The 15,218-nt window shown below is 60.6% G+C and overlaps 1 protein-coding gene and 1 long non-coding RNA gene across 2 annotated transcripts in view; one reads left to right on the forward strand and one right to left on the reverse strand.

Annotated features, from left to right (window-relative positions):
- Positions 1-15,218, forward strand: part of LOC116659625 (tensin-3-like) — an 84,528-nt gene that overhangs the window by 37,752 nt on the left and 31,558 nt on the right. Inside the window, 1 exon segment of the mRNA XM_032467413.1 lies at positions 1-94. Within this exon segment, the coding sequence (XP_032323304.1) occupies positions 1-94 (94 nt within the window).
- LOC116659637 lies at positions 12,995-15,196 on the reverse strand. The gene is made up of 3 exons (XR_004315022.1): positions 15,078-15,196; positions 14,866-14,979; positions 12,995-14,615 (listed from the first exon to the last, which is right to left on the reverse strand). It is a non-coding gene; the product is annotated as an uncharacterized LOC116659637 (long non-coding RNA).

Here is a 15,218-nt window from a genome sequence, read left to right on the forward strand (position 1 = left end):
CCTGTGCCCCCAGATGGCGTGGGAGGTGGACTGCGGGCCAGCAGCCACCTGCAGGACATTGGGGGAGGCCCTGGCAGGGGCCCCGTGAGACAAGGTGAGCTGGCATTTCACGGGAGGTGTGCTGGTCAGCGTCTGGGTTTGCAGGATGCCTGGCTCCTTACTGCGTCTGGAGCATGGGCTTGTTGGGGCAGGGGAAGAACTGCCCCAACTGGGTGTGGGAGATTCTCTGAGCCAGGACTGGGGAGGCTGTTCCTGGGGCAGCAGCCTACAAGCCAGAGGAAGAGGGTCTCGGGAGCGGTGACCGAGGGGCAGGTCCAGAGAGTCGGGGCTGAGAGGTGCAGCGGAAATCCAGGCCACAGAGCAGTGGGGGCTGTGCTCCATGGTGGCCGGGGCTGGCAGGCTGTCACCCCTGGGACGTGGCAGTGCGGCAGCAGTGCCAGGCCTTCCTGTCCTGCTGGGAGGCCTGGAAAGGCCAGGGTGGCTGTGGTGGACAAGGTGACCTGGGTTCGTGGCTGCATGGACGTGGGGGCAGGCACTGGGGTCTGAGACAGGCTCTTCAAGGTGGGAGACACAGGCCATGGGGCCCAGGAGAGGTGGCCAGGGTGGCCTGGAGGAGAGGGCACTGGAACAGAGTGGGGGCATCTGGCTCTAGGAACGGTGTGAAGTCACAGGGGAAGGTGTGTCTAGAGGCTTCCACACAGAGGAGAATGGGGCCGGGTCGGGCGTCCAGGCGTGGGTGCCCTGAGGCCTGGGGAGGTGGAGGGAGAGGGGCTGCGAGGACCCAGAGGCCACCTCAGGGCTGGATGTGGGGCGCCCGGTGAGGCCAGGCCCTCCCTCCAGTGTCAGTGTGCCCGTATATCCCCACCTGGGGCATCACTGGTTCCTTGGTGGCCCTGCCTCTAAATCTGAGGACAGGAAGGGTGAGGAAGGAAGGGCCCCACGGCTGCCTCCTGCTCCCAAGTCTGCCTGCATGCCGGCCGAAAATCCGAGCTGGGATCACCGATGGGGATGGACTGCGCTGCCTTGTCCTCAGGCCCTTCGTCCTCTGAGGCCCCTCGGTGCAGGGACCTCTCATCTCACAGTGGAGCCTCCGGAGGTGTCAGTTAGTGGCCTGCCCAAGGTCACATGGGTCATTGGCAGAGAACAGGAATAGGCCCCTGTGGCTGCACCCAGGGACCCTGCCCGCTTGGCAGTCCAACGGGGAGGATTTCAGACCCTCCCGGGTCCAGGTGGCTGGGGGAACCTCAGCTCTGCAGACCTGGGTCCTGTTTAGGGTCCCCTGTGTGACTTGAGTAAAGAACTTCTTTTCACTTCGTCTGTTAAAAGAAACCCTGTCCCGTGCCCGGGTGATGGGCGGGCCAGGGAGCGCGGGTCTGCACGCAGCATCCTGCACCTGCATCAGGAGTGACATCCCGGCCCCCCGAGCACCTGAGACCCTGGGTGTTGGTGCGCAGAGCTGGGCGAAGCTGGAGGGGTCCCCGGGAGGAGCTGACCACAGCCGTGATGGCAGCAGCTGAATACGGCCGGGCCCGGGTGGGAGGGTTTGCCTTGTGGACTCGCTCGGTCAAGTACGTTCAGGAGATTCTGAGTTTAAAACACGCTTCAGTGGGAATAAAACTGTCTCAGCTCGCTGAACCTACTTAAAAGAAAGCACTTGGGAAAGTTAAAACCAGAAATCTTATTTTTCCTTCGATTGAAACCTCCTTTGAGACCTGGAGGAGGTCGGAAGCATGCGAGTATATTGGGGGAAAGAAGTCCAAGGCTCCGGTTACTGTCTGATGGCCTCTCTCTCCCGTGATGGGTGTCAGTCCTCATGACGACCATAAAGCAGAGAGCCCGGGGTTTGAGGAAGTCCCTCATCTCCTCCCCTTCCAGGTTCTCATCTCCCCCCGTTCCAGGTCCCTCATCTCCTCCCCTTCCAGGTTCTCATCTCCCCCCGTTCCAGGTCCCTCATCTCCTCCCCTTCTAGGTTCTCATCTCCTCCCCTTCTAGGTCCTCATCTCCTCTTCTAGGTCCTCATCTCCCCTTCCAGGTCCTCATCTCCCCTTCCAGGTCTTCATCTCCCATTCCAGGTCCTCATCTCCCCTTCCAGGTCCTCATCTCCTCCCCTTCCACGTCCTCATCTCCCCTTCCAAGTCCTTATCTCCTCCCCTTTTAGGTCCCTCATCTCCTCCCTTTCCATGTCCTCATCTCCTCCCTTTCCACATCCTCATCTCCTTCCTTCCCACGTCCTCATCTCCCCTTCCAGGTTCCTCATCTCCCCCCTTCCAAGTCCCTCATCTCCTCCCCTTCCACATCCTCATCTCCCCTTCCAGGTCTTCATCTCCCCTTCCAGGTCCTCATCTCCTCCCCTTCCAGGTTCTCATCTCCTCCCCTTCCACGTCCTCATCTCCTCCCTTCCCATGTCCTCATCTCCCCTTCCAGGTCCTCATCTCCCCTTCCAGGTCCTGATCTCCTCCCCTTCCAGGTACTCATCTCCCCTTCCAGGTCCCCATCTCCTCCTCTTTCCAGGTGGCCATGCTTCAGTGACTTGATAAACTCACTACTGGAATTACTGGAATTTTTATTTTGATTTTTAGATCTTCTCCAGTTCCTTTTATCATAAAAATAATTCAGTGTCATTTTTGAAATGAAAGGACTTGAATACATCAACAAATCCGTAACACTCAGCATGTTTGGTTATTAATTATGCAGATCCAATTGGAGTGTTTCTTAATCCATTTCTTGCCTGGTAGGAATCTCGGGCATGCGTTGGGTTTTTTCCCCTGTGCTTTTAGAGCTCTGGTGGTGTCTGGGGAGTAGAGGTGAGCAAATTGGATGCTCATCCTCAGAGACCTTCCTGAAGTTTGGAAGTGAGCTTCTGGTAGGAGCACGAGGGTGGCTCACTGGCTCAGGGACTGGCCTCCCACCCCAGAGCCGGTGTTCCACCCACAGTGAGCTCCTGTGTGAGGGCAGTGCCAAGCTGGGAGGTGCAGTGCATTGGGACTCACACAGGCATCTGATGCAGCTTGTGGACAGTGCGGGGGGCTCTCAGAACAGCCTGCACGCTGACTTCTGGTTCTCCTTCTGGGACATCTTGTCTTGATAGAGATCCTGCCAAGAATGCACACATCTGTAGCTCTCAGCTATTAGAACTGAGGGGGCAGGAGACCGTCCTTCCCTCCCTGGCAGGTACAGAGAGATTTTTGTTTGATTTTTAAAATTTTTAAATTGAAAAAAATTTTTAAGTATAGTCCAATTATAATGCTGTGTTAATTTCTGGTGTACAGAATAGTGATTCATTTATACAGATAAATATTCCTTTTCATGTTCTACTATTATAGGTCATTACAAGGTATAGAGTGTAGTTCTCTGTGCCATACAGCAGGACCTCATTGTTTACCCACTTGATTTTAATACTTAAATGTCGGTATTTACATCTCTCAGGTGCAGAAAGCTAGATCAGCCAGGGAGAGGAAAAAAGTCATTGATGCAAGGGAAGTCATAAAACTGTAGAGCTGCCCTGCTGACCCTGAGGCGTGGAACATTGCAGAAGGCTTGGGGGTGCTGGAAACCTGTGCTTTGAAGGCACTCCAGCCCCAGCAGGTTTCCTTCCCCCAGATCGGGGAGCCAGGGCTGTGCAGCTGAGCCGGTCCACACATGGCTCTCAGTCCAATCTTACTGAGTTGGAGGGCGCAGCGAGTCTGAAAGGCCCCATGACACGCCGAGGACGGTGGCTGTCACCCCCACAGGTGTCGTTCCATGTCTGTGTGCCTGAGGCTCAGCCCTCTTGGGATGGGATAGTGTCTGATCAGAGCCACCTCCAGTCTTGCTTACAGATGGGAAATAGGCTGGAAAGTTCCAAGACGCTGGCTCTTCTGCATGAGACCCTCCCTGGCCTGCCTGGCATCTTGACCCCAGGTGCTGACTGCCACACGTGTCTTCATTCTGGCTGTAGACAAGGGGTCGTCACAGAGACCCCAGTGTCATGAAGTTAGTAAGGATCATACAGGTCATGCCCTGAGGTGATGATGATGGTGGTGATGATGGTGGTGATGGTGGTGATGATGGTGACGGTGGAGATCATGGTGATGATTGTCAAGACGATGATGGTGATGGTGATGATCATGGTGCTGATGGTGATGATGATGGTGGTGCTGATGGTGATGATGATGGTGATGATAGTGGTGATGATGGTGGTGATGATGATGGTGATGATGGTCGTGATGGTGATGATGATGGTGCTGATGGCGATGATGGTGATGATGTTGGTGATGATGATGGTGATGATGATGGTAGTGATGGTGGTGATGATGGTGATGATGATGGTGGTGATGGTGGTGATGATGGTGATGATGATGGTGATGGTGGTGATGGTGGTGATGGTGATGGTGATGGTGGTGATGAGGATGCTAGTGGTAAATGTGCTGGTAAGCCCTGCTGCTCTGAGCACCTGTACTACTCCAGGCACTACATTGAAGCTTGTTGGCGTCACCCTGGCCTTCACACTCACCATGATGTGTAAACTGAGCTTCTGTGTATCTGACTCTGCATCCCATGGCTGTGTCCTTATTGCACAGTCTCATGTTTTGCCACCAGCCGTATAACCCCTCAAGGGCAGTGCCAGTGACGTATTCATCTTGTTTCCTGGCACGTGCTGATGTTGTGAATAGAGGGTGCAGTGCTGGCGGAAATGCAGAGGACTCTCCCGGGTCCCCTGTGGCTCCACTGGGTTGGCATGGGGACCTCAGCGAGATTCATCATGGGACAGGTCAGGGAGCCAGTCTCCCCACAGGACAAGAGAGAGGCCCTGCAGAGGTGGGGTCTGGTCTCAGAGAGCCTCGGAGGAGCTTGTAAATGGGCTGAGATGTGGGGGCATCTCACGGTGCCCCCGTGGCTACCCGGCTCTGGTCTGGGCGCCCTGGGACCTGGTGCCACCCCACACCCCAGGTCTCCCCGCTTCTCTGCCGCCCTGCCCACAGGGGTTTCTTCCATCACATCCTCTACATGGGGGGAGATTTCAACGGATGATACCCAAGAAACAGAAGAAGTCTGTGACAATTAAGGATGGATGGCAGGCAGCCCTCCGTTTCCCGCATACCTAAGGGCAACTTGCCTCCTGTTGTCCAAATACCGTGTTTCTGTTACATCAACCGCCGCCAACAGTCGCAGGGCCCTGGCAGCCCCGCGTTCTGCTTACAGACACTCTGGGACGTCATGGCCAGTGCTGCCTTTGAGGGCTTCTGCAGACACAGGTGTCTTGCCTGCGTCCAAGGACTGATTTATGCTGCAGGCAGTTCAGAGCAGTGACAAGTACCGACTTCAGCCGCTGACAGTGGGAGCCCATCAGTTTAAATTACATAAAGCTACATGTGCCCCGCCACAGGGATCCAGTGTGGAAAGCAAGGATCTTAGCCGTGGATTCCCACCGTGTGGGTCTCCGGGGGCGTGTGGTGGGGAGGTGGCGCGCACGAGCCCCAGGTGGTGGGTGGGGCAGAGAGCCAGGGGCACTGGGGAGCAGGAAGCATGGACTTTCCTGGAGGATGGCTGCCCCGGGCTGTGCAGACGCGGGGAGAGCCGAGGTGTGGGGAGTCCACGGGTGTCCCAGGGCTGGGGGGCCAGGTGCCCGGACAGGCCCCTGACCCGGTCAGGAGATGGAACGGCTGCCCTCGGGGTCACCTCCTTTCCCCGGGGATGCAGACTCTGCAGGCATCTCAGAAAGGGCACCTCAGGCCGACCCCACAGCAGCAGGACCCCCGCCTGCCGGGGACCCCAGCCCGATGCCGCAAGACTGCGCCCCCTCTGCGGCTCTGGGGAGCAGCCTCGTGCCTGCCCAGGCACGGGACAGAGGAGCTGGGCTGCACAGAACCAAGGAGGCGCCGTGCGTGGGGCGCTCCTGGCTCCTCTGGGTAGACGCGCCCAAGGATGGGCTGTCCTGTCCATTCAGACAGGAAGTACCAGGTCAGAGAGGGTGGGTGACTCAGGCTCAGACCCGGCTTGGGGCACTTCCTGCATGGCCACCCTGTGTGTGTTCCCAGGCATGTCCGGGAAGAGGGTCCCAGCTCAGGGGCAGAGCCTGAGGTCTGGGGACGTGTGGGGCCAAGAAAGAGGGCTCCGGCCTCACCTCTCCACCCTCGGGCCTGTCCTCCTTGCCATTCCAAGTCCAGGCGACCAGCTGCAGACGGGGCTGCTCCTGGGTCCCGGGGGCGGGCCGGCCCGGTGTCCCCGCGCGGCAGCTCTGTGTCCCGCCTGGCAGAGGCCCAACGTTGGCAATGGCAGGCGGTCTCAGGGATAAGAGGGTGGAGGTCACGCCCCCGGTCACCCGGGAGACAGCAAGAGCTCACCCCCTGGAGCCACGGTTCGGTTCTCTTGGTGGGTTTCAGACCGCGAGGGGGCCTGGCCACAGACAGACCTGTCTTGAGATGTCAGGCTCTCAGGCCTCATGCAGCCTGGGTTTGGGCTCATTCATGCCATTTTAAGAGCTGAGCAAGTCCCCAGGGTCAGCCCAGGGTCACGTTCTCTCTGAGATGCCTCCCGACCCGTCTCTTCCCCTTGTGCCCAGGGGTCCCAGCTCCTCCCAGGCACCACTGTCCCCTGCCCCCATCAGGAGCTCCTGCAGAGCAGGGGGCCCTGGGAATACGGGGGGGCTGCTCCTGCCAGGCCCACCAGGGACCCAGGATGGGGGAGGTTGCGGGCTGAGGGCCAGCGACCAGGGCCAGGGGGTCGGTTGTGTTCCTGTGAAGGACTCTTCCCTCTGTTCGTGGCCGCAGACGAAACTGGAGTTTCTCCAGCTGAGCTCTCATTGCCTGAGATGAAGTGGCGGGTGGGGTGTGCTTGTGCCGTGAGATCTAAAAAGACACTCCTGCCTGGGGTCAGGACGCCGGGCGCCCCACGTGGCTTCAGACGGATTCTTCAGGACTGTGAGCAGGGGCCGCGAGTCGGGTGCCCGCAGGCACACGGAAGCTCCGCGCTCCGGGTGGGAACATCCTTCATGGTGGGAAGTAGGGTAGCTCTTGTTGGAGATGCTTTCTGTTTTTCTGCAGAAGCGCCCTTTGAATTTGGGGTGAGTGACTCAGTTCCTTTTGCCCCCAATGACCCTCGCTCCACACACGGGTTTCAGGGCCCCACGAGGTCACATTGACGGGCGTGTTCCCACGTCCCTGGATGCTGGGCTGGCCTGCAGCTCTGGTTCTGAACCCTCCCGGGCCCGCGGTCCTGCTTTTAGAACTTCTGTCTCCTGGCACCGTCTTCACCATCGTGAAACCAAGGTTGTGGCTCCCGTAAGCTGCTCACACACGCAGCCATCAGAGATCTGTGGACCACCCTCACATTCTCACTGCAGAAAAATACATGTGACATAAAATTGACCATTTTCACCATTTTCAAGTGCACAGTATTGTGACATCATGTGCCTTCCATGTTGTGTAGCTGTCCCTACTGTCTGGGTCCAGGACACTTCTGTCATTTCAGGAGGAGTCTGCACCCACTGCAGTCGGCCCCGCTCCACACTTCCCCAGATCCCACCGCCCCCGGTCTGCCTTCTGTCTCCGTGGATCGGCCTCTTCGGGGTGTTCCGTGTCAATGCAGGCATAACTAACATTTGTCGGGCTCATCCCTGCTGTGCTCAGGGCTGAGTGGCGTTCCTCTGCATGGCTGCACTGCGCTGTGCTCCGTCCGTGGGTGGGGACCTCCAGTGTTTGTGAGCAGGGCCGTGTGAACGTTCGTGCACAAGTGTTCGTTCCATCACCTCTTCTCAGTTCCCTGGGGCACACACACGGGAGTGGGGCTGCTGGGCCACATGGCAATTCCTTCTTTCCTTTTTCTTTAACAGTTCTTTTCTGCTGGGGATTGAACCAGGACCCCGTGCCTGCTAAGCTCACGCTCTACCCCTGAGCTATAACCCCCTCCCCCGGTGGCTCTTTCATTGACGTGCTGAGGAGATGCTTCCTCAGGTGCTGGCAAGCCCTCTTTGGAGACCCCGGGCGTCCGGTGTCGGGGGCGTGTTTCTGGAAGCTCTGTCTCAGCGTGGTGGACACGAGCTGGTCCGCACGGACGTGACCCCCGATGCATGATGGGCCTTCACAGGCGAGACGTGGAATTTGCCTCATCCCGGGGTGGGTGGTGGTGAGCCCCCTGGGTCAGGACAGGGAAGAGATGATGGGAAGATGGCCCGGGACCTGAAGTCCTGTGCTGTTCCTCCTCACCGCCATCAGCCGTGCGTGCCTGGGGCTGCACCTTCCTGGCTCACCTTCTGTGGAAGGAGGCCCCACAAGTGGACAGTCCTTGTGACCGTCCTGAGGTGTGTGGTGGAAACATCATGCTTCCTCAAGTGTTTGAGGAGGCGGCCGGTGAGATCCAGGGCTCTGGGGCGGGGGCGGAGTGGGCAGGTAATGACAGAAAAGGAAGAGACTCAAAGAAGCAGAAAGGAGTGGAAAGTAGGTGCCAGCCTCTGCCGCTGGCGCCCTGAGGGCAGCAGTCCCATGGGGTCTGTGCCGTGAGTCACAGGCACGCCTGCGCAGGACACGGTCTCCTGCACTCCTCGCAGTGCAAGGGTGCGCCTCCTAGCTTTCTGGACATGATCATTTCCATTAAAAAACGTCTTTAGAGGAGAGGCTCCCTCCTGCCCAGCTCTTCTGCGTTTCCCGGTGCGGAGGACTTCCAGTCCCACAGTCCTCAAGGCAGCTGCCCTCCCTGGGCCTCTGGGCACAGATCTGCGGAGCCTGCTGGCCTGGTTCCCACGTCCCCTGAGGCCCTGGGGTCGGATGGGGACTAACTGACAGATGTCCCCGCTCCCTGGGAACACGCCCTGTGGGGGAGTCCGTCTGCATTTCCGCATCAGGGAGAGCAGAGCCGCTTGAATCAGTCTGGAAGCGTGTTTGGGCGTCTCCTTGTCGCTCTGCCCTTCTCCCATTGACACTCGCTCTGCAGAGGAAGCACGTTTATCCAAATGGGGAGCCTGGAGCTAACTCGGGGGCAGGCCATCTGTGTGCATCCCTGGTGTTGGCCTTTGCTCCCAGGAATGCGAGGGAGTTTCCAGAACCCGTGGGCAGGCCCCCGTGTGAAGATGCTGCCCCTGGCAGCCACCCAGGTGGAGGCGAAGGTCATGCATCCGCCCGCTCGGCACTGCCACCTGGGAGTGTGTCAGTCGCAGGAGCTTTGCACATGCCTGCGGGCTTCCCCCAGGAGGTTGGGGTGAATTGGCCTGGATCCTGCTTGGCGTCAGAATGATTTTAAACGCTCCCCCATGCGTGACTCTATGCTGGAGACTGGCCCTGGTCCTCCCACTGGTTTGTGTGTTTGGAAACGCTGGGGAATTTTACGAAGACGCCAGCCTCCTGGCCTCACTCCACAGGCTGTGACTTCACAGGGCAGGGTCGGCCCGAGGGTCCAGACCATGAATGTGATTCCCGTGCACAGCCAGGTGGCCTGAGTGTCGCCTGGAGCCTGTCTGTGTTCGTCTGTGTCCTGGCCACCTGGAGCCTGGCCGCTGCCCGGGGACGGGGCACTTCTGCCTGCTGGGGGCAGTTCCAAAGCTGGGAGGACTCAGACGTCGTTACCCAAAGTTCACGAGGGGTGAAGGACATGAGAGGTGGAGGGGGCGTCCACGGCCGCGCTGGCACGTGTGCAGAAGGAGGGGTCCCCGATCTCAGCCAGGGGTCCCCCCTACTCCATGGTCCACATAGATCATTCCTTTTTGGTTGTATTTTTGTGTTTGTTACATTCTTTATTGAAGTGCGGTCAGTGCACAACGCCGTGTCAGTTTCTGGCACGCGGCACGGTGATGCAGCCACACATGTGCTTAATCACTGACGTGCCTACAGCACCACCTGGCTGTGGAGGTGTGTCCTGCCTCCCAGGGGATGTTTCTGGGGCCTGGAGGAAGCCCAGGAGCGGGGCCACCCACAGATCCGCACCAGCTGCAGGGACGGATGGCTCCTGAGACTGCCTGCTCGGCTCTGCGTGTTTCCTCGTGGGCCCTGGTCCCACCCGGATGTGTTTTCACAGCAGTGCCTTTGAGTGCATCCTTGAGGCTGGTCTCATACACAGGACCGCACGCTGGAGGGGGCCTCGGTTCCTGAAGCCCTCTGGCTCAAAGGTCAGGGCTGAGGTCACATCACGTGGAGGTCAGGGTGCAGGTTGTCCTCTGCAGGCCAGCAGCAGACCCCTGGGGAGCACCCACAGCCTGCTCCCAGCGCGCTGGCATGGCCGCAGCAGGCCACGTCTGCAGGACACCGTTTCTGCCCTGCCTGTCGGACAGAGGCCATCTCCTGGTCCCCCCGTCCCTTCCGGGAAGGCCTCTGCATTTCTCAGCTCTGATGGGCTGCAGGAGGCAGGTCAAGGGCTGCCCCGCTGCACACCATTTCAGAGCAGCGCATTTGGGTGTCTCCCTGGGTGACGTGCTTCGCGTGCTGTGACCCGACAGCCTTGGGGGGCATCAGTCGTCCCCTCCTGGGGTGGCCAGGCTCACAGGGTCCTCCTGCCCATCACTGACTGACACCCACGGGCGTTTCCACCCCGATCCACCTTCCAAAAGCGCTGGGCCCCCACCATGCACCTGTCCTGCCCTGGGAATGGCGTCTGGGCCCTGCCTGTGTCGGGGTGGGGGCCAGCCTCCCTCCGGGGCCCCGCACCCCCCTCCCACACCCTCTCTGTAAAAACAAGAAGGGGTAAAATGTTTCTAAAAGATGCAGTACAACATGTAAAGAAGGCGACCGACCATGTAGGCAGGTGGAAATGTGTACACATTGGTGACCCAAGAAAAAGACGTCTGTGTCTGGTCAAAGTGGCTGTTCCCTCTGTGGTGGTCCTGAAGCGGCACGCAGGCCCTCTGGCCTCAGAGGTGCCTGCAGGTGCTGCAGGAGGGGGCGCTGAGCTCAGGCAGGGGTCTCAGACTGTGAGTCCCCATGCCTGCGGCCGCCGGGGCCTTTCCAAGCTCGACCACCACGGAGAGTCCTTCTTGCTGACTCTGGGGGTTGGGAAGTGGGCTCGGTCCAGGGCCCCGGGTTCCCCCACCCCGTGCTTCCTGAGCCCCCGCTGGGTGCCCAGCCGGCTCTCCATTCTGGGGAGCCCGCTGGACACAGGTCCTGGTGGAACCGGCGGTGGGAGAGACTGACAGTGGGTGGTAACCGGTCATGCCGGGGGAGAGCGGCCGGAGCCCTGGGGTTCCCTGTCAATGAAATGTCCAAACAGGCAAACCCATCAAGACGGAAAGTGGGTTAGTGGTTGCTGGGGCCGCGGGAGGGGGCTGGGGTTTCCTGTCGGGTGAGGAAGGTGCTCTGGAACCAGAAAAAGAAAAAATAATGAATCGAGTGTCTCTGAGAGGTTTAAAGTCGGTCGCGGTTACGGGCTGGCGGTCTGCCCCGCGCGGAACGCGCCTCCAGCCCACTTGTTTCCCTCCCTGCAGGTGACGAGCCCCCGAGAGGAAGGTTCCAGAAGCTGAGCGTTGGGCAGTATGACAATAACACCGGGGGGCCCCCAGCCTTCTCCAAGTCCAAGTGCGGCTGGGGGAAGCCCACCAGTGTGGAACAGGCCCCAAGCCTGGTGTTCTTTCTCTCTCCAGCCAGCGCCAAGGAGGTAGCCACAGCACGCCCGGGGCCTGGCCCGAGGCAGGGTGTGGGTGCAGAGCATGGGTGCGCGGTCGCTGTCCCGAGCGGGCCCTGGGCGTGTGCCTCGCTCCGGTCATCGGACCTCTGTGTTCTGACCCGTGGGAGGGATGAGGGCCCGGAACTCCGTGGGCGGACAGCAGCCACCAGCCGCAAACAGACTTCCTCCAGGTCCCCGCAGGGGGGCCCAAGTCCCCACCCAAGGCCCCTCGGGGTCCCCGGGAGGGGGGCAGGGAGAACGTGTGTGTCAGTGTGGACATGGGACGCCCGCCCCACCCCCTGGGGAGAACATCAGAGCATCTTCCGGGAGGCATGGTTCAGGCTTTTAACCAGAATCGAAGTAAGATGGGTCGGCAAGCCCCCAGACCAGGAACCCTTTCATGTCAGGTTTCATGTGCTGTCCAGGCGGGAGCGCTGGGGCCCAGAGCAGACGGGGAGGAGAACGTCACCGTTAATGTTAATCCAGGCACCGAGCCAGGGCCCATAGAGGAAACGGGTCCAGGCAGCCTCTTCCCTGAGCTGTGGGTTCAGTGCGCCGTGTGCGTACCTGCCTGGGGACACACTGCGGGTGAAGGTCACTCACCTACTTCGTTCCCCGGGCGCTCACCCCCGCACAGACTCCCCACCAGCTCCACTCACCACGTGGCTGTCACCGGCTGGACCACCCAACGCTCCCCCACCTTTATGGCCACTGCACTTCCTGGGTTTCCACCCCTGCCTCCTGGGCCCGCGCTCAGACCAGGGCTGGCTCACCTGACCCCCACCCCATGCCACTTCCAGACGGCGATCCCCGTGTACCCCCAGGACCTGGACGGGGTCGACGGCAGGGTCTTCTCGCCCACTGGCAGTGGCAGTGAGACCCTGCCCCTCACGCCTGCGTTCCCCATGTCTCCGGAGACGCCGTACAGTAAGGAGGGAGCAGAGCTGGCCGCCTGCACGATGGCCCCTCAGAGAGGACTCGGGGACGGACGGCGCCTCACTCTGCTTTATTCCGCAGTGACGACCCCCCGTTACCCTCCATTCAGCCCCCCAGGGCCCCCGATGGGTGGCAGCAGCCTGTACAGAGGAGCTCAGGTTAAGACCCCGCTCTCTTCCGCCCTGGGCGTCCTCTCATGCAGGAGCACCGCCACGTGCCTGGGTCGCACCGCAGCAGCCTGGACAGCAAGGGCAGCACTGGCCATGGGGTGGAGGGGTGCAGGGGTGAGCTGGGGTCTGCTGGGGCGTTGGACCTCTGCCGCCTCCGGGGCCCTGTCCTGGCTCCTACGTCCTGGGTGTGGTCCCCATCCTGGGTCCCCCAGCACAGGGGTGGTTCTGCTCCCTCCTGGGCACCTAACACACCCCTGCGCCCACCCCACGGAGGGAGCGTGGATGCGTGCTGGTTGGGCTACTCAGCTCCGCCTCCCGGGTAGATGCCACTTGCCTGGAGAGTCCATAGTCAGGCGGTGGAGGGGCTGCGGCTCAAGCCGTGTTCCCATTTAAAAATTGCTCTCCTCAGTCATTGTGGGTTCTCCATGTCGCTGCTTTCTGCCCCGGAAAGCAGGGAGGGGGTCCCTCAGGTGCACCTCTGGGAAGGTGGGAGGCTGACTGTGTGTTTAATCCCACTTCTTGTCCTGGGGACGATGGCCGCTCCACTGCCCCTCCCTCCTGAGGAACCCAGATCCCAGGTCGTTTAACAGAAGGGCCGTCTGTCCTGCAGAGTTTCCCGTGTGGCCCAGTGTGCACATGCAGAGACCAGCTCCTTAGCAAGCATGAGTGCGTGGAGGGTGTGGAGAAGCGTGTGCTGTGTTGGCGCCTCTAACGTCGAATGCAAGGACGGCGGAGAGGTGCCCATGCTGCCGTGTGTAGCCTCGTGCGTGTTCTTCTGTTTCAATAACTCAGACGCAAAGGGATGGCATCTCTGTCTCCACACAGCCCCGTCCCCTGTCCCCCACGATGGGCAGCTCACTGGAACCCAGTTAGTGGGTTTGGGCCAAGTCAGTGGGTGCCATGCCGCCACAACCGGGTCCACTGGAGACACGCTGGTCCGGCTGCCGTGTGCAGAGCAGTGCCAGGCGGGTGGAGTGCTCGGGCCACAGTGGTTTCTGGAAAGAGGGGAGGACGGGGCTTCACTTGGGGGAGATGCGGGTGGTTCGAGCAGCTGACCTGACTCGGGGCTCCGTGGCTGTTCCCAGTTTGCCTGGTTCTGATGTTATGGTCTCAGCTGGGCTCTGACTTCTGACTAGTGTGTCTTCCCACATCGGACTGAACCGGGTGCTGGCTTGGCATAATCCAGACGTGTCGGGTTGTCCCCCAGCCAGCCAGCCGATGAGGTCAGGGAGAAACAGAGCCGGACACCAGTCAGCGGTGCGGGGAGAGGTTTACTTGGGGCTGGGGTTGTGGGGGCATCGGGCGGGGCACGGCCAGGTCCCAGGGTTGGGCGGAGCCCCGGGGATGCGCCCCATCATGTGAGGGTCCCTGGCTCCATGCAGGAAAGAATTCAAGAGCAGTGGAGTGAAGGTAGATTTATTCAGGGGGACGCACCCCACAGACAGAATGCAGGCTGTCTGGAGAGGCCAGAGGTGGCCCCGGAGCACGGGGTCATCCAGGAAACTGAGATGAGCCCCGAAGTGCCCCCATAACTTCATATGCTAACAGGCAGGAGGGTTATTCCAGCTCCTTGGGGAAGGGGTGGGGTTCCCAGAGATTGGCCCCCCCGTGGTTGCTGCCCCCCACCCCTGCCGCGTGTCACGGTCTCACATCACCACCGGTGTGGCTGCGGTGTGCAGTGGGTCAGGAGGGGTGCCCAGCCCTGCCTGTCAGGGTGGAGGGGTGGCAGGCTGTCCCCGACGGCCCTCCTGTTCTCAGGGGCACTGGGAGGGTGGGCTGGCGGGGACGAGCCTGCAGGAGGCAGAGGCCTGCATGGGGTTTCCGTCTCTCCCCCCCTTTAACTTCCAAACTGTCCTCCGTCTGCTCCTCACTCACCCTTACGTTCTCAGCATCCAGCGTCCAAGAGGTTCTAGGTGAAAGTCTGTGTTGTTTTTAAGGCGTGAGCACCTGTGAGTGAGTGGGAGGGAGACGCTGTTCCTTCGGGGAGCCCGGCGCATGGTGGCTGCGGACATGGGCGGGAGGGTCGGCGTTGCTGATGGGACACTGTGTCTGCACTGGGTGGTGACTGCACAAGGGGTGAGTGGGTGCCCGCCTCCCTCTGACCCAGGTCCTGGATACTTCCTGGGGGCAGCACGGTTTTAGGGACGAGTTTTCTGAATGTGACCTTTCATGGGAGTTGCTTCCACCTGGAGCACACCTGTGCCATCAGCCGAGTCCCCGCTGCTCCCACCCCGCCAAGCAGAGGGGACAAGGAGGAAGGGCAGGCCAGTCTGCAAGCGTCCGCACCAGAGCTGCCCTGGTCACAGAGAGGCTGGACACAGCACAGAGGTGGAATCTCAGAAAGCGGGCCCGGCTGTCCCCTCTGCCCACCCCATGGGCTGCCCCGCCTGCACCAGGGGAAGGACCCACCCTGGGGAGCGCTGTCCATCTCAGCCCTTCCTGGGCCTGGCTGCCCTGCCAGATGGCCGCCTTCCTCTCTGTTCGGGGAGCCGTGGGCCACGGGAAAAGCCCGTCTGTCCGCCGGCTGGGCCTGCCCTGGGCTGTGGCCGG

Source organism: Camelus ferus, chromosome 24, assembly GCF_009834535.1.
Source record: "Camelus ferus isolate YT-003-E chromosome 24, BCGSAC_Cfer_1.0, whole genome shotgun sequence".
Classification (NCBI taxonomy): domain Eukaryota; kingdom Metazoa; phylum Chordata; class Mammalia; order Artiodactyla; family Camelidae; genus Camelus; species Camelus ferus.